Source organism: Corapipo altera, unplaced genomic scaffold (genome assembly GCF_003945725.1).
Source record: "Corapipo altera isolate COAL_440 unplaced genomic scaffold, ASM394572v1 50, whole genome shotgun sequence".
NCBI lineage: Eukaryota > Metazoa > Chordata > Aves > Passeriformes > Pipridae > Corapipo > Corapipo altera.
In genome coordinates, this window is record NW_020884889.1 from 13,025,423 (window position 1) to 13,043,998 (window position 18,576).

Sequence of the window (18,576 nt, forward strand, 5' to 3'; positions counted from 1 at the left end):
TCAACTTTATGACCACAAGGGTGAGGATGAACTTTGACTAGGACCTAGATCTGCAATTCACAAGTGTTTTTCATACAGCTGCAATAATATTCCAGAAAATGTAATTGGCCTTTTACTTCATTCACTTTTGCAAATGAAAATAAAGCTACTGTGAGAGCAGATCTTTTGCTAAGAAAATATTTTTTTAAATATTTTTATAGCTCTGTCAACAATAAAGGAGTCTCACAGTCTAAAGTCTTTCTCTAAACCTTTTTAATGGAAAAAACTTCATAGAAAATATCCTTTTACTTCTTTAATAACATATAACTATATACATGATTAAAAACTGTAACAAAAAGCTGCAGGGACTGGAAAAATGTTTTGTTGGATCCATGCAGATGGTACATCTAAAAAAGGATTTCACAAATCCATGTACATCAAATGGAGCTGCAGTGACAGGGTTGAAAAAAATGGCAACTCTATATTATTTACCTGAATGTATTGGGAATAAAGCACAGACATACAAAATACACTAAAAGAATACAAAAGAGTACATGGTGTAAATGCTGTTAGCACAGGAAGTTTCTTTTTTAAGTAAATAGGAGAAAAGAAGTAAAATCTCCTTTTTCACATTTTATATTGCAGTTTAAAAGATAACTAATCTCTTACTTGCTGTATTTTGTTTTTCTTCACTCTGACAAACACTACAGTAGAAGTATATGGCATTTGAATTTAACAACTCAGGAATACTTGTATTTATCTCCATGTCTGTGAATGCACTGTCAGTTCTGAATAAGAACATGTACAAGTATTGCTTTAAAAACACATATACAGTTTGACATGAGTTATGAAATATTGAGGGCCACCACATTACAAAGTGCTGGACACTCTTGTCCTAAGCCAGCAGTATGCTGAAGGACACCTACAACTCCAAATCTAAGAGGAATTCCTCAGAGAGTAAAGGAAGCTAAGAACGTGCAGAAATTATTTGCTGATCAGGTCTGGAGTTTTCAACAGTTCATGGTATAGGCTCTGCAGCCAGGAAAACCTATACCTGAGGCCATAATTCTGTCCTTACACCCCAGATAATGTAGCTACACGGGGTAGGTGATTTACTGTACTTTTAAAATAGATTTCCTTAATTCTAAATTAAAACATAAAATGAAACCTGTTTAAAAAAAAAAGTCTGGGGAATCGATGAGCTCTGCAGCTGCAAAGAAGAAAGATATAGTGTTTAGTGTGTCAGTTACAAGTTGGAAGAGATTCTGTGGGCAGCAGGTAATGATGTGACAGGCTTTAAACACCTCACTTCTAGAAGAACTTGCTCATATTTTTTATTCTGGGCCAAAAAACCCCAAACATAATTGAAAAGTCAGTACCAGCCAGTAACACTACATGAGGTTCACAAGCACGGTGAGCATGGCAAGCCATCTTTTAGTAAAAAAATAAAGTTAGGTTTAATTCTTGACAGGTGGGCTTTGGCTGGGTTCTTCTTGCTGTAACCTAATGATTCCCAGTGTAATCACAGGCAGCTTAATAGCAGACAAATAAATGAAGCCTGCCCATGCATATACTTGTTTAAAAAAAGAGAAAAGGTGAAAGCAACAACAGTAACAACAACAACAACAATAACAAAACTAGACAAGCAGTGAAAGCTGAAAATTCTGTGAAGCCTTGGAATCTGTTCCTGTTCTCGTTAACACCCTCCTACCCTGTCTGGCCTTGCTCTTTTGGCAGGCAGGTAAAACTGTTCAAGTTCCTGTAAGTGAAGGAGGACTTTTTGCTTCTAGCACAACATAAAGTAATTATGAAAATAAGCTTTGAAATCCAAATCACCGTGAGCCATGAAAGCCAGACCTCACTGATAAGTATTTGGCTTTCATTGTCCGTATAGTGGATTGATTCCCTCCCCAGTGTGACTGTGCTAATTGGAAAGTTGCCAGTCTACCAGGTTTGGGGTCATCACCGTTCAGAGCCTCTAATTTTTTAAGAACATCAGTGTTTGTGTTGTTCATTGTTAGTGTTGTGGGTAAAATCTGGCTATTAGAGCCCTGGTCGAAACAATGTCAGTACAAGGCAGGACTGTTTGAGAAGGCAGCCTGAAAGCAGTGAGACTTATTTTGTTTATTTAAAGAAGAGATAAATGTGTGTGTGCATGCATTTGCATTTAACAGTTTTATAGCTAGAACCGTTATTAAATGATGCCCAATAGCAATTTTATCTCTTGTAATGATTTCTTTTATAAAGATGTAATGATTCTCAGGAGAGTTTTATGAAAACATGCAGAGCTGGTTTGCATTATGTATGCAGTTATGTGCCCAGTATATATGTTGCAACTTAATTTCTTAAATATATATTGTGTAACACTTTTTATTCCTGAGTGCTGGTCTCCATAAGGAATAGAGAAGGTGGCATCATGTGCTCTTCTGCACAACACGGTCCTTCATCATTTTAGGAGTTCTTCTGAGGGATCTTTATTGTCACAGTTTTAACTTCAGAATATTCTCTCAATCCACATTCTCCCCTGGAAAACAGATTGCAGCATCAGCTTATACCGGATATCAAGCAAAAACCTGTGAAGTGATTTCTTGATAAAGTCAAGATATAACCTAAAATTCCAGTTCAGTTTAGGTCAAAATAACAATGCATGGCTCCAACATTTGATAAGGAGATACAGAACATTAAACTCAGAAATACTCATTGTCTGTTGATGGAACTTTGGGGAGTGAATTGATGTCCCCTGTCTTTTCCAGCCCTTGAAAATGTCCAAACACCAAGACCTACACCACTGGCCAGTGAAATTACTGCTTATATTTGCACTCAAGAAAGAGAAGGTCCACACTGAGCACAATGAAAAATGAACTACTCACAACCCTGCATAAAGATGAACTTGATTCGTAACCCACTGATCTTTTCTTCCTGACAAAATATCCAGCAGTAGGAATCACCATTTGCACATGCTGTGGAAGAGGGTTCAGCTTGCTCAGATTCCCTCTAGATTTCTGCAGAAAACCTCTTTTTGTCCTGGCACAGCACCTTACATAAGTTCCTCCATACTGCTAAAAGCCAGCTACTTCCTTAGTCCCAGCCACCTGACACATGGCTCTGAGGGGCACATGCTCTGCCTGGGATAAATTATGCTTAAGAAATGTGTGTAGCTCCAGACAACTGTTGGACACATTTTTGCAAGCCAACAGATAACCTGGCCAACAGCATGGCCAGCGATTTTATCTATGTCTGAAGTAGAACAGCACCTCTTTCCCTTGAAGTCATGTGGACAGAAACCAGAATTTTGGGGAACTCTAATATAAAATGGCCACGTGTGCGTATCTGGGATGAGTCACCCAATTTTTTGTTACTGGAGTTAAATTTTACATTTTCCAGGTAGTGACATGAAGCTTTAAAGAAGCATGGATGTAAAAAAACCCATGTCTTTTAGACCCCTTCAAGAATACAAGAATATTTTAAGTAGCCTTAATGCAAGCAGAAATCAGCTGCATTGTGGACATCAGTTCTGGTTCTCTACTGGGATGCACTTTTGTGAAAGTGTAAAATGAATATAATAGATTTCAGCTTTCTGTGTTTATTTTTTGCCCATGTGTGATGAAAACCTGTGAATTTAAATGCAGGACCAAAACAAGTCCCAGATAGTACAGGCAGCACAGTGGCACAGTTATGATCTGGCTGTAACACAGTATTAGCTTAGCAATGACATACTCATGTATGAACACTGTTTCTTTTTTTTTTTTCTTTAATTGCCTGACTCAACATTATTTATGCTGTAAAATGTATCCCCTAAAAACAAGGATCTAAGAAACTGTGGCATTTTAATAAAAGGTATGCAGGTATTAATGCAGGGTGAGGGAGGTGAATTAGGAGGTGATATCTGATCAAAGAGGTTCTGAAAGAGTAGAATAGTTACTCATAAGTAGGTTTTCAGGCATCTTTGTGAGATGGAGATTATTGCCATTCCAGACATTTATTGTTTATGACGAATAATTTCAAAGCTGTAGATGGGAATCAAGTGTGGAGCTACCATAGATTTTTCCATGGGAGCTGGGGCACTGCCTGGTTTCCCCCCTCTCAAGGACTCTACGACACAAATACGTGAATATTTTGCTTGCACAGTGAACCTCCCTGGAGTCAGTGGGGTCACTCTGGGGTGTCAAGTTACTCATGTGCTCTATCGAGCTTAGTAGTTTTAGAATATTTTCACAGTGATAAGAGTTAGATGAGCTGACATATTTATGCCAGTGTGAGATCACCTCATAACTCATGAATGTGGAGAATAGTATGAATGTGTTATTCAAAGTACTCACTAACGAGGGAAAATACTTCGGACTACATAGAGCTTATTTTATAGATCAAGTTGTATACTTCAACATATTTAAAGTTTTAAAGAGTTTGACCTTACTTTAGTTTTACTGCTGAGTTTGCTATTAGCCATGAGCTATTTTGAAAACTTAGGTGAGACATATCTGGTATACATACATGCCTCCTGCACAGAAATTAATTGAATCCTTTGTATGTAACCAATCTGGGGCTGATGCAATTGCTAAACTTCCTTGTGATTGTAATGAGAATGAAAAACTGGTAAGACTTTAAATTAGGTACATGGGACAGTTTTTGAGCGTGGAGCTCCATTTCAAAATATTTGGCACTTCGTTCTAAATGGAATAAGAAAGGCAGAAAGCTTTGTAATGGAAAGTGATTTTTTGAAAGGGATGTAAACACATTTGTCTCCTTCTCTAGGCCTGATTTCATTTAACATTGTTTATAAATCTGCAAGCTGATAACATTTTTATAAAATTCAGATGACCTATATTAATAAGTATAGTAAAAACTGAAGAAAGAAAAGGAAAAAAACCAAGAGAGGCAAAATATATGGCAAAACAACTCTGAAACAAGTACACCAAACCAGTTAACAAGCACACAGCAGTACCAAAAAGAGGGTCTTTCTGAAAAAGTAATGGTTAACATGGGTGAAAGAACTTTCAGAAAACACTTCTTGAGTTCAGAAAAATACTCAGAAATTTGAAGTTGCTTTTAGGATAATAAGAGAGTTCCAGTTTGCAATATTAAAAGTTATAGTTTGCAATATTAAAAAAAAGCCAGAAAAGTGGTCTCACCATGCAAATCAATTGCATTAAGTACTTGCAATGATTAAAAGTTATCATTATGCCCTGATTCTCAGGTTGGAGTATTTCTGATCTTAATTTGCATGGAAGGATTCACTAATGTTTATTAAGTTGTAGAGTTGAAAACAATTTGGAAAACAGCAGTGTAATACTTACATCTCTCTCCCATTGCCAGACATTTTGAATCCTCCAAAAGGACTTTGGGCATTTAAGGCATTGTAGCAATTTATCCTGTAACAGGAAGAGACATTAAGTCCAGCTGCACTGCCAGAGACCTTTGGATAACTGAGGGAGAGGCTGAAACTTGTGGAGCTAAGGACACTGTATTCCTCTTAGTAATAACAAACTTGTTTCATGATGAAAAGAAATGAGGGATTTATGCTGAAAAACCCCATTCTGCTCCTTACTCATAACGAGAATGGGATTTGACCTGTGAGGACTGAAGAGAGAGTTGGACACAGCTTCAGTAATGAACTGTTAATCTGCTGACAAACCTCAGTGCCAGTTTATAACAAAGAGCTGTTACATTTGAATTTGCCCTTTTTCTCCCTAATTTCTTGCAGATCTTTCATTTACCCAGGCTTGACATACTAAATTGCAGGCTAGTGAACTCTAGAGGTGGCATTACATATTCCCAAGGACTAAAGAGGATGTGTCGCCTCAGTTCCTTAATGTAGAAAGTACTCAATTCTTTGTGCCTTGGGCAGAAACTTCACAGGATTCCTCTTCTGTGCACAGGGGATCATTTATACCGTTTGTTTTCAGTAATGCCATTCAGCAATGGCAAGGTGCTTTCCATTTCCAATAGCATTCCCCAGCAGGGAGCAGTCCCAACACCCCCCTGCAGCTGTTCCATGTCTTGGCTAGTGATTCACCACTAGGACTGTCTAGATAAATATTTTTAAAGAAAGGGTGCAAGACTGAGGTGACTTAATGATAGTGACTCAAACTCTTTGTCTTCAAGAGCAGAAGTGTGATAGCTTGTGCTTACCAGACTGTCCCAGCCTGCATCGCTGAAGAGACTGTCAGGGCCTTGTTTATGTCGTTTGTAAAGACGGCAGCTACCAGCCCAAAATCAGAATTGTTGGCTCTCTCTATGACTTCATCCATGGTTTTAAATCTCAGTATTTCTTGAACAGGCCCAAAAATCTGCAACAAAGATTAATCATCTGTTGTTAAACTAGCCCACTCGGAGGCATTTCATTCTGCTTTTTTATTTATCTTCTCTGTCCTGTTCCTGCAGCAAGATTTAATAGTGATAATATCTGTCTGTAAAACCACATGAATTTCCCTAGCAGCTACCTCAGTGGAACTCACCCATTCTACCTTTGTCTCCTCTTTGAGGTCTGAGACCTTACAGCCAATGACAAAAATTGAGCTTCCTTACCCAACTGATGACAGCTGCTGTGTGCATAAGGAGTTCTGAAAAGATTTTATTAGCTTTTTAAAATATAGTGGTAATTTTCACTCTGAAGCTTTTGTCTCAGGAATTAAACAAAAGAAAAAAAAAAAGTCATGTTTAGGACATTCTGAAATGATCTTGTGCAAATACCTCCTCCTTGGCAATCCGCATGTCATCTGTCACATTGGAAAACACTGTAGGTTCAATGAAGAAGCCCTTTCTTCCTAGTCCTTTACCCCCACATTCGAGTTTTGCTCCTTCTGTAATTCCACTTTGAATAAGTTCCAAGATCTTGTTGTATTGTTTTTTATCAATCTGAAAGAGAGAAGAAGTTCTTTGAATTGCAGACCAGGTACTTGACAGTCGAGTCAAAATAGGGTTTTTTAGGCAAATCATGTCCCAGTGAGTAGGCTCATGCTTATATTCACTACTCTTTGAGCTGGAGAGGCAAAGACCTACAAGTAACTGCTGACTGTAACCTTGGGCTCAGTCTTCTTAAGGATGTGTTCCCTTATGTCTGTGGCTCAACCTGCATTCTTGCTACACAATCTAGTTTATAAGCACAAAAAAAGCAGATCATTGATTTTTCGTCCCAAGTTAACTTCCTGAAAATGGTATAAGCTCAGCTAGTTATTAGTGGCAGGAATATTTTCTAAAGACTTATTTCTGATTATGCTCATTATTTGCTTAGAATTCATGGGCCTACAAGCACAGTTATGGTTGTAGACAATTCTTGGAAGTCAGTGCCCACAGAGACTTTTGAGAGTTTCTCAGAGTTTACAGCTGTATCTTGGGGGCTGAAGATCCAGATGTTGCTCTTGAAACTAGGAGGCAAATATTGATATTTACGATGAGATTTTTAATTAACAAGAAGCACCTCAGAGCTGCACAGATTATCTAATCCTTTAGAATTTTAATCTTGAAAACATCGTTTCAGCTACCGTGGACTGTGAGTGAGTCCTGACCTCTGTCTTAGTGGAATTTAAACCCCTTCAGGCACCTCCTGGGCTGTAGAGCTGAAGCACAGTTTCTTACCTGTGGACCTTGTTCTGTAGTTGGGTCGAAAGGGCTCCCCACAACTCTCCTCTTCGCACGTTCTACACTTCTTCTGACAAACTCTTCATAGATTGATTCTTCCACGTAAATCCGTGAGCCTGCAGTGCAGCATTGACCTTGATTGAAGAACACCCCTTGGTGAGCTTGTTCCACAGCATAGTCCACTAAAAAAACCAAGGCAGCACATGTTGCACTGAAACACTGTAGACAAATCTGCTTTTGCACCAGTGTCATGTGTATTACATAGTGTCACATTCCCCAAACTTCAGAAAGAGGATTTTGTTAAAAAGAACTGAATCAAAACATACTATAATTTTATCAGGTCATAAATGAGGTTGATTCATTTTGTGTCATAATTCCTGTGAAAATACTGAGCTTTTAAACATGTCCAGAAATGACTTTTTCCTCATTTTTCCACCCTGGACACAGCTATACAGAGGTACAACTAACACGTTCTCTATCCAAGCAGGAGAGAGGACCCAGCCATATTTAGATATTCAGAGCTACATTCTTCCATTGGGTGTAATAGCTGATGAGACAAGAATAATGAATTCATCCCTAAACAGTGATGCCCTACAGCACTGCACTACCTCTGTTACTAGCTGTAGCACTTTGGAACAGTGCTTAAAGTATAATCTTCTGTGGACTAAACAAAGCAACTGTGCTTTACTTTCAGCACATTCTAGACAGCTCCATCTAACAGAAATAACTTATTCTGCCCTCAGTGTGGTCTTTGGAAAAATTATATGGGGTGTTCCCTGGACCACATTCAAATTTTCCCAGGCAGCTCCATGGAGATTGAAAACACTGCTGGATAGATGGGATTAACTGATGTTTCTTCCTCTATTGTTAACTGTTTTTCACCATGAAGGGGTCTAACCATTCTTCTCTCGGGGATGGGGGGGTGGTTTGTGCACTAAACTTTCAACAGCTTTATCATGCTTTCTGCTAACTTTTGGCACACAGTGTTTCTCAAGCAGAACAAACAGTTCATTTACAATGATGAGCAAATTGCTGTTCTTAAATAATCAGAGCTTTGAAGTCTAAATCTTAGGTCAAGTGCTGGAGGTTGTAATTGTGGGAAGACCAGAGAGCTTTAGAGAGCTTTATCCTGTGGAACCAACAGTCTCGAAGAAGACTGTGCTCTGCTTTGTCTGTTATTCCCCTGTTGCCTGCAGCTTCATCACAGCTCTGTGTGGCAGCCAGGAGCAGTTGTTCTTCCCCTAGGGAAGGTCAGAACACAGACCTGCCCCCGGCATGTATCACTCTACTAGAAATGCTCAGGTGATCCAATGTGAGTCAGTGGTTCAGGGCCATTTGAGATGTGGTGGTATCTGTTGGGAGATGGAGAGGAGTAACTGGAGTAGAAGGCTGGAACATCTGCATCTGGCTCCAGTTGACAGGGGCTTTTTTAGCTTAGCTGGATGATTGTGGCTGAAATTTTGATCCTTGACTTGGTAAAACATTTCTATGTAGAAAAGCTTCTGGAAGTTGTCAAACTTTCCCTAGTCTTTCAGACATTGATAAGTTTTGAAAACAGGTACAGGATTGTAACCAACTCTTGTAACTGATGCTATTCAGAATCATTCTTCTGTTCACTTCCCCCTTTTAAATTAGAAGACCAAATCCCTGTATGTCTATTTATTGGGGTTACAAAGTTCTCAGAGAAGACATCGAGTACAGTGTGCCTGCACACAGCCTGAAACAAGAGCTCTGAGCAAGGTGTGAACCGTCTCATTCATCTTAATGGGGTGTTAACTTCAAAACCTCCTGCTGACAATTTAGATATCAACATTTTTAACTATTTCTTTGCTGATCATTTAAGCAGAAACTTCCAGTTTGTGTTTATATCCTGTCCTAAACAGCTGTCCTGTACCTTCTCAGGTGCCAAAAATCTCAGCTGCACAACATCAGATATCTGCCAAAACTTTCAGCTCCCTGCTGACAGTGGCAGTGAGGATATTTCAATACACAATTCTTCAATTGTGAAAATTAAAAAAGGGAATAATCTCCATTTATCGCAATTTAACAAAGGAATATTGCGCAGACTGGATTAGCTACTCAAGTGTAAATGAAAGTCCTCCCTTTTTATAAAGGCTGTGAAGCAAAAACATCAGAGAATTTCCAGATTTAAAGCACTAGATCACCTTGCTGCAGAGGTTAATATGACAAACGTGTATGGGACCATGACTGTGAATGACACCCTGTCTGTATGCTTGGTTATTAAGTTTTTTCTGCTTTCTTGTTGACTATGAATCTGTGGGACCAAATGTTGTTTTTTTATAAAAAATATCACACCTTAGGCTGCTTCTGTAAGATTGAAAAGTGCAATTTGATATAGCTGCATTAATTCACTTCACTTTGTATAAAGGATGCGCCCTAAAATGGGAGGGGAGAAAGAAAAAGACGCTACACAAACACGTTTTTCAGAAAAATATGGAAGTGCTGACTTACAATCAGCATCTGCGAAAATAATGTTTGGGCTTTTCCCACCCAGCTCCAGTGTAACTCTCTTCAAATTACTCCTTCCAGCTGCTTCTTGGATCAGCTTCCCAACCTGAAAGGAAATGGAGACACATTTTACAGGGAACGTAGTCATAGAGTTCACTTTAACAGCCAAGACTGGCTATCACCAGAGCAGAGCTTTAACCAGTCCAGCAGGTCCTTCCATCCAAACACATTCATCAGCTTTCCCTTTTTTCCCCTAGAAACTGAGAGGGGATAAGGCACAGCACAAGTGTGTGTACCCTTCACCCGTTTGTATCTATGCTAAAATGGCTTGGGGCTTTCTTTTAGGGGGCTTTAGGAGGGCTAAATGAAAAATTTGAAATTGGTGCAATTAGAATTTCTTCCATCCAAGCCACTGACAGGTTCATAAGGTTTAATATGTCGAGTTGTGATGAAATCATCATCCTCCCCTGCAGGATTAACAGCACATAACAAAATACCAAGAAGGGCAAGAAGTTACAAAAGCACCATCCCAGATCTGACCTGCAGCTGCACCAGAGATAATCTTAATATGGGTTGAGGAGGTCAAAAGCACCTCCAAAATGTCTTTGTAGATTGTGGGGTCAGCCGGAGCAGAATGCAGCCCCCTGGCTGGAGCAGCCACAACCACAGATCTCACCAATGAACATGAGAGTAGATTAAATGGAGTAGCAATCTGACAGCTATGTGTTTAACGTGTTTCCACATCAGTACAGTCGGGTAGGCAGCTGTGCTCTCTGGAAATTCTTCTCTCCCTGGATCAACAAACCCCAAACAGGTTAGAGTTTATACTGGTGCAGTGTAACTGCCTATTTTGCAGCTAAGGAAGTAATCACAGGTGGATTTAGACTCCTACATGTTAAAACATGGGATTAAAAGTACCTATGGAATATTGAGAAGCCTGAGAACCTTGATAAGTGCTTTCTTTTGACTGGGATGTGTTCTAATGTCACACAGAGAATTAGATGTGAAGTGAGATGGGAGTGAGTCCAGAGGTGGATTTTTTCTCTAGTTTCTCTATCTGTTTTCTATTTCTAAGGTTATGTGAGTGAGATTTCCTGCAGCAAGGGGTTAATGGATGAGAAGCTGAACCTCTCAGAGAATTGAAGGCAGTCTGCTAGAGAAAGTTAAGTAAGCACTGGAGTAATCAGAAGGCAAATGAAACAGAAACCAGGGCTCCCAAAGAAAAAAAACAAAGCAAAAGCCCCACAGGATAATGAAGGAGTTGTCAACCGCTTCATGTACCTTTGTGATTAACTGTTTATCTGGTGATACCACAGTTGAGTGTGACTGAGGTTATTTCTTTCTTTTTTTTTTTTTATTTTAAGAAAAGCTATTTTTCTTTATCCAAGTATTGATGGAATGGAGTGTTGACATTATCATGAAATTCCTTGCATATCCCCTTAATTGGAGCTGATTTTATTGCTATGTTTGACTGACAGCCAGAAGTGAACCTGAAAAAGAAGGACCCTTTCTGCCTTCCACCCCCACCTCATACATCGAGCACGTCATCTGGAAATTCCAGCCTCTCAAACTGTGCTGAAAACTTACACTGCAAAGCAGAGTTCTGTGTTTATAGCCGGTGCCAGCCAATGCCGTTCACACCCTCACCGCCTTGAACCTCCCTCTCTCAAAGAACAACAACCACCCATTTCCCCTCAAAAATTCTCAGGGAAGCCAGAGAGCAAAGTGTGCAGCCCTCATCTCTCTGCCTTCCATTCTGCTTTAATGTCAAAACAGTTTTGTGCATTTAAGTAAAGATTTCTAAAGGATTCTACGCAAATAAGTGATAGGCAAATAGGCAAGTCCAAATACAGTGTATACGGCAAATATTAAAGTCCAAAGGGCTTGGAGACAAAGGTGTTATTTTGGAAAAGTATTGTCCAGAGTATTTTTAATACAGACAAGTTGTTGTCAAGTTTCCAAGTACAAATTTAATAGAAAGCTTGACTCTGTCCTTCCCGTTAGAAATCAGTGTAAGCATTTTTGCTCACTGTGCTCCCATTGTACCCTGTGCTCTTACATTTTGAGAAAAGTCTTAGGGAAAGCACCAGCGCTGTGGTTATTTAGTGACAAAGGCAGCCTTTTGTGGCCGACCCTCTCTTTATGGAGAGAGACAGCATGAAAGGGATAAGTGATAGTGTTGCAATCTGCATGGCCTTTCAGTACACGCTTCCTGCGGTGTCTCTCAGCTCTATCCCCGAGCTCCCAATAGGCAGAACAGCCTTGCAAGGGAACGCTGGAAAAGAGGACTCCCCCACAGATAATGGAGCTGTGCGATTATTCAGCAGGAATGTTGGCAGAGAAAGCCCTGACTCCCCATCCTTGTTTTGAATAGGCTTCAAGATTGATATCAGGAGTATCCCTGGATAGCTTGTGAAGTACCATAACCTTGTAAGCTGCACGGAGGGTGAGGCAGATGTAATTTGGCTTGTTTCAAAGAAAACAATTTGTTATGCAGAACAACAACAACAACAAAGATTAAAGAAGCATTTCGAGGCACCCCTGTGCAAGAAAAGCTATGTGAGGAATAGTCCTGTACGGATCTGTTTCTGGGATTGTGAAGGGTATGATGTTAGGCACTGAGAGTGTATCATGATCTAATACATTTGATTGTTGCTTGTTTATGCCTCCTGTATTTGGAAATTTATTGTCTCTTTCAAGGAGAAGCTTAAGAAGTCACATTTTAAATACTTAGCGCAGAAATGAAAAAAAATTTGTTGCTTTTCATGTTCTCTTAATTTTCTGTTTTCTGCACATGTGGGTTTGCCTGTTACTGTTAAAGCACTAGAAGTCTCATGAGTCAACAGCAAACCTCCAAGGTTCGTGGTACTTCCTCTACAGCTCTGTCATTCAGAATGTCTCAGTTCTCCTCTGAACCTTCTTTTCATCACAAATACACAGTAAATCACTAGGGAACACCTGAATGTAGGGGAACAGCAGTCTACTGAACAGCAGGGAATTTTCTTGCACACTACGACAGACCAGACAGTCAAGGTAACACAGGGAACTCTGCAGATTAAAAGATTCCATGGACAGTGCAAAATTTGACGAAAGAGACATACATCATCAGTTAGGCCTTTTAAATAATACCTTCAGTGCCTTTCTTGGGATATTGAGAGCATATCTGAAGAACAGAAATTGCTTTAATTTACAAGAGATGGATTAAGTTTTGGGGAGATGGTATGACCAGACAGAAATTTTCTGTGTTTTCTGAAAGTACAGTTTTCTCTCTCCAGCTATTGAGGCATTTGATGTCAGTGTTTTGGCAAAACCTTCAAACCCATGCTGCTGTCCCATTTTTTATAAATTCCAGATTATATGCATAATCTTTTTGAGAAGCATTTTAGAACCTCATGGCATGTTCAGGGTGTGTCTCCAGCAAGGACAAGCAAACTTGAAATACCAGCAGCTTTATCTGACTGTGCAATGCCCTGTGTGAGGACCAGCCCTACAAAGAGTATAGTGAATAGTGCAGCACAAGTGAAAAGGCAATCCCAATCAGAAATTCCCAGAGAGAATCCTAAACTACAAATGGCTCATTTGTTCTTTGGATTAAATCCTGGCCCCATGGAAGTCCGTGACTAAACTCTTGTTAATGTTGATGGGGCTGATAGGCTGTTTGTATTGATTTTAAGAAGGTGAACCCTTTTGACATGTATCTTTCATAGGCAAAGAGGTACAACAGTTGCCCAAGGACAGCTCCCTAAATGCTACCAAAAACACAAAGAAAGGAAAAGGGTAACAACTGCTTCTCATTCAGGAAGCACAAGTTGCCCAAGTTAGGATCAAAAAGATTCTGCAGAAGCAGGAACGAGTGCTAATGTAGCCTTCCTAAATCATTACATGGGGCATGTCTGTAGCATCCTAAGCTCACAGACTTCTCAGGATGGGTCAAGTCACCTTTAGGATTCTTGTTGCTAAGGCAGAAAATGCCAGGATGCAACTCTTCATGATGCCTAAAACCAGCAAGAGATTGTGTGATCCAGGAGAGCTGACACAACTCACTGCTCATGCAGTAGGTAGACATTCTGTCTACATCATGCATTGTGACATTCATCTCACTTCAGAAATGAAAGGAGAATCCTGCTGAGTAAATTAGAATCAGTGGTAATACAGCTGTTAGCTACAAACATTTGTTTGGCATGAATCAATCTTGACTCTCCTGTAGTTTGCTTTGATGGTCTCTCTAGTATCTTGTTGACTAATGATGAGATCATGGTTTGTTAATCTAAGTGCATAAAGAAAACATTCTGCCAAGCAAAATGCAGACTCTTTTGCTGGGGTTTATTGCAGTTGTTTATAGACCTTTTGTTTACACAGGCATCCAAACCAATTTGTTGGATATTTATTTGGGTTACTCTGCAGAACTGCCTGAACACAGACTTGAATCCCATCTTAAATCTGTCTGCATTTTAATGGGTTGTAGTTTGAACAAAGTGGAAACCAGCCACTTAGGATGCATTTCTTGTTGGCCAGAGCTTCAAATGTTTTGTGTGCTATCTATAATTCTCATCTTGAGAGCGTTTAACAACTGGAGGCAGTTGTAAGCCACTCTTATTTGGAGGTTACACATTTGGTTTTGAACAGAAGTTATTAGAACTCATTAAACTTCTGCAACAATCAAAATAGAATTTTTAATCCAAGCAGTGCTTTAAATGCACATTTAAAAAAATTTATAACTCCTTGGTCTCCATAATCATCTCTAATTTTAGACGCAGAACATACTGCATCCAACTACTCCCTGTGCACCAGGAACTTATGTTCCCACACACAGTTCCAGTTCAGATGGAGCACACAGGTACAGACATGGGCAGACAGCTCAGAGCAGTCAAAATGACTGCATTTGCAAAGCCTTGACTGAACTCATAGATTTGAATGGAAATAAAGGTAAATCAAGAGTAAAGCAGCTTCTGATGGCTGCTTTTGCTATTTGAAGGCCTCTCACCTTTTCTGCACAACAAAAGTTCTTTCAGAGAATAAGAAGGTAATGTGAAGAACTTCTCTGCATTTCTGATACGTGTACAAATTGTCCCCTCATCAGCACTTTTTCTCAGTAATACATAGGGCCCACTGTTCCTTTCACTGGGGAAGAGACTCGTATAATGTCTCCTGAGCTCTGCAGCCCAACAGCAGTCACCAACATTTCCCCTCAATGTCTGGGTGAGTCAGACATCCTGAGTTTGGATCTGTTCTTAAACTCAGAAATTATAAATGACTGAGTTTATTTTAATTAAATTGTTGCTACTAAGTTTTTTAGAGGAACTCAAATAGACAAGAATGCATGGAACAGTGAAGAAGCCGAGGCAGAGAGGGGCAGTGTAAAAGGAAAAAGGCACTTATAGTGCACAAGAGGGATAGTGTGGGAGAGAGCTGAGCTTTACAGAACCAGTCCCATGGTCCTGGTGAGTGAGAGTTTCACCCTACAGCTCGGGACCAGAAAGATCAAGGAGAAATTCAGTCAGATGTAATGAGAGATGTAAATTGATTATGGGCTTTCAAGGGAAGGTAGGAAAGGGATAGGAGTGACTGTTGACATGGTCATATTAGCTGGAAGAAAGTTCACTTATGGCAGTTTAAGTTTCATCTGATTGTGGAAGATGAGGAAAAAATGTGCTTGTGAAGCCTGAGAGGAGATTGTCCTAATTAAGGGGGATCGTGGATTAGCCCTGGTTCACTAAAACCAACACAGGAAAAATAAACATTTTTGTTAAAATGCCTGAACCAAACAGGCTGCTGCAGAGTGAGAACCAAAGCAAGCAGAGAAGCCAAGAAAGCTACTGGACTCTAAGAAGGCACAGTATTTTTAGGCCTGCTTTCATGCTTAGTATGATTTTATTTCTTTCAGTATGACAGTTGGCAGAGTGAGGTCCAGAGCCTGCCAGGTGTTTGTAGAACCCTTCCTAGTGAGCGGTGGAGTTTTGAGAGCCATGCACTAGGGGACTGGGAGAGGAGGTGATCCATGGGAGAAGGCGTGAAAAAGCAAGAAGAAGGCAGGCCAAGGGATGAAAGAGATGGCAGACTACTCTTTTAGTCTGAGTAAGCTAACCATAAAAGGAGGGGACAGCAGGAAAGAGGGAGAGAGTGAAATCAAACAGTAATAGAGCTCTTCATGATTTTTCACATATTATTTGGGGGGGAGAGTGTGGAAATAAATAGTACTTTTAAAAAAAAAATTCAGAGCACTAGAGAATCTAAAAACCAGAGAAAAGAGTACACACTTGGCAGCTCATAAATTAGAAATCAGAAGCATAAGTTAGAAGCCATTTATGTGTTGTCATTGCATAGGCATGGGCTTGAAGCCTCCTAATAGGAGTTTCAAGAGGTACTGGACTAATGTACAGGTGACAAGGCCATTGGTGCTATTAAATACAATTGTCCACATGCACCTTTGGGCTCAGGAAGTCTGTAAGTTGTTGATTTGCCAGAAGCTGTGAGGCTACAGCAAGGAAAGGATCACTCTACACATGCTCCCTTCTTCTGTGAGCATCTGTTACTGGTCACATTGCAAGATAAGGTGCTGGGCTGGGTGGCTCTTTGGTGTGGCTGTGTCAGACTTTATTGAGTTAAGGTCATGAACTTGGCCTTTTGGCTCATATTTCTATGAATTGTGTTCTACACATTTTGGAAAGCATTAGCATTAAATTTTTTTGTAGGAAGAGCAGCCTGTTTTCTGCCTTTCAAGAATATTGCAGGAAATAGGTAATAATAGCCTGGTTTAGTGATTTTTACAGGCAAATGGGGAGTTGTCATTAGCCATCGATATATACTTCAAAGGTAAAGAACATATATAAAAGAATCTCATAGTGAAAACTTGAGAAAAACCCGTGCTTCGGAATCTAAACTTGGAGATCTTTGCTTTTGTACTGATAGCTTTTATCATTAACTTACTCAAGTTGGAGTATTAACTGCCTTAACTAGCACCTAGATGGAATGGGGGAATGGAAGTTAATATTGTGGTGTTTATATACCTAATGGCTGTAGGAAATCCACATCACTGGAGTGCACAGTTGACACGTCTCAGACAAGCACCAGAGAGACAAAATTTTTCAATTATTATTTCATTAGAAATTGAAATCTGTTTTGGAGAAGTCAGAGACTCTATAGTCCAGCTCATATCAGAGCATTGTGTTTAAAATGTTACAATGTTGACTTGCTGTTACAAAAATTCAGTGTTACAGGAAATCAGAAACAATATGGAATAGTTTACACTAACTCTGCATTAAAACATTCCATCTGTTCTTGCTTTAGGTTCTTAGAGAATTGCTTTTTCATCTCTGTAATGCTTTTCACTTCCTATTAGTAAGGCTTTTAAAGGTAGGCACTGAGTTAGTATAAAACCCACAGCTTTTGAGTTTAAACGCCTATTAAAACTAAAGCTGTCTGGAACTACAATAAAAATTTATTTTGGCTACAAGAGACAACTTTGAAACCTAACCCATCTGTATTTTTCCTCCTCCAAACAGTGCAACATCCTGTATAATAGAATATTTATCTTAAACAGAGACCACATATCTTTATGAAAACAATTGTTTCAACTTAATTTATGGGGGGTAATCAGCTCATATTAAACTTTTTGATATTCCAGGATGCTAATGTTAATTGGTTACAGGAGATGTAATGACTAGAGTAATTCCACAGAATAATCTGAAATCTGATGTAGCCATTGGCTTACAATGTAACCTGTGTGTAGTAGAATCTAAAATTGCCATCAAAAAATCATGTACAGGCATATAGTAATTGCAAAACACTTGTGTGCAAATTAGGCATATGACTGCAGCTGCATTTTACTGGTAATTTAGGGTTGTGTGCGACTTCCAAACTCAAATACAGTATTCCCCCAGAATAATTTATTTGAAATAATTGAGCTGGTCTCTGCAATCCCTGGGTCCACCAGGGAGATACCCACACATATCTAGTAGGGCTGCTTGGTCAGTGAATTTATCTGCTCAAATCAAAACCCAAATTGCCTCACTGTGAAGAGCAGCATCCCTGGGATGCATAAAGCCTTCCACTGCCACGAGTGGGAGTCAAACATATCAAAGAGAGACTGGATCCCTGGGGTTTAGCTCCCTCCATACAATAGTTTGTCAGATTTTGAATTGAAAAGGGCTGGGTTTAGCACTCTCTAAATATAACCAGCCCTGAAACTCCCACAGAGATTCCTTTCTGTCTGCCTTCAGACAATGAGATAAGGCCCCTTCTCCTGTGACTTCAGTCTGGAGTACCTCTGTCATCCCCACCCCAGCCCTGATAACAGCCAGCTTTGCACATATTTGAGAGCAAGACGTGATGTGAGTTTTGAGGGTTAGTCTTTCTGTAGATTGCAGCCTTCATCTTCAGAGTGAGCCTTCTCTGTAACATCTGCACCAGAGACCCAGTGCAAGACATTTTGGCATCCAGGACACAACTGACTCCCTTCATCCTCTGGCCAGCTTCTTTCCATCATTTTGGGAACAGATACCTTGGACAATCCCTTTTTCTCCCTGCATTCCTTCCTTTTTAGACCTCCTC

General features: G+C 39.7%; 1 protein-coding gene and 1 long non-coding RNA gene across 5 annotated transcripts in view; one reads left to right on the forward strand and one right to left on the reverse strand.

The window, feature by feature from the left end:
• Positions 1–18,576, forward strand: part of LOC113947563 — a 123,635-nt gene that overhangs the window by 72,093 nt on the left and 32,966 nt on the right. The gene's annotated exons all lie outside the window — the stretch shown is intronic.
• The window catches only part of ALDH1A2 (aldehyde dehydrogenase 1 family member A2), a 73,581-nt gene continuing 55,282 nt past the window's right edge, over positions 278–18,576 (reverse strand). For all 3 annotated transcript variants that reach the window (XM_027644229.1, XM_027644228.1, XM_027644230.1), the window contains 6 exons: positions 10,030–10,132; positions 7,555–7,739; positions 6,670–6,834; positions 6,109–6,266; positions 5,274–5,348; positions 278–2,503 (listed from right to left, as the gene is read on the reverse strand). In XM_027644229.1, the coding sequence (XP_027500030.1) occupies positions 2,431–2,503; positions 5,274–5,348; positions 6,109–6,266; positions 6,670–6,834; positions 7,555–7,739; positions 10,030–10,132 (759 nt within the window). In that variant the 3' untranslated portion in view covers positions 278–2,430. The remainder of the gene's footprint in view (positions 2,504–5,273; positions 5,349–6,108; positions 6,267–6,669; positions 6,835–7,554; positions 7,740–10,029; positions 10,133–18,576) is intronic.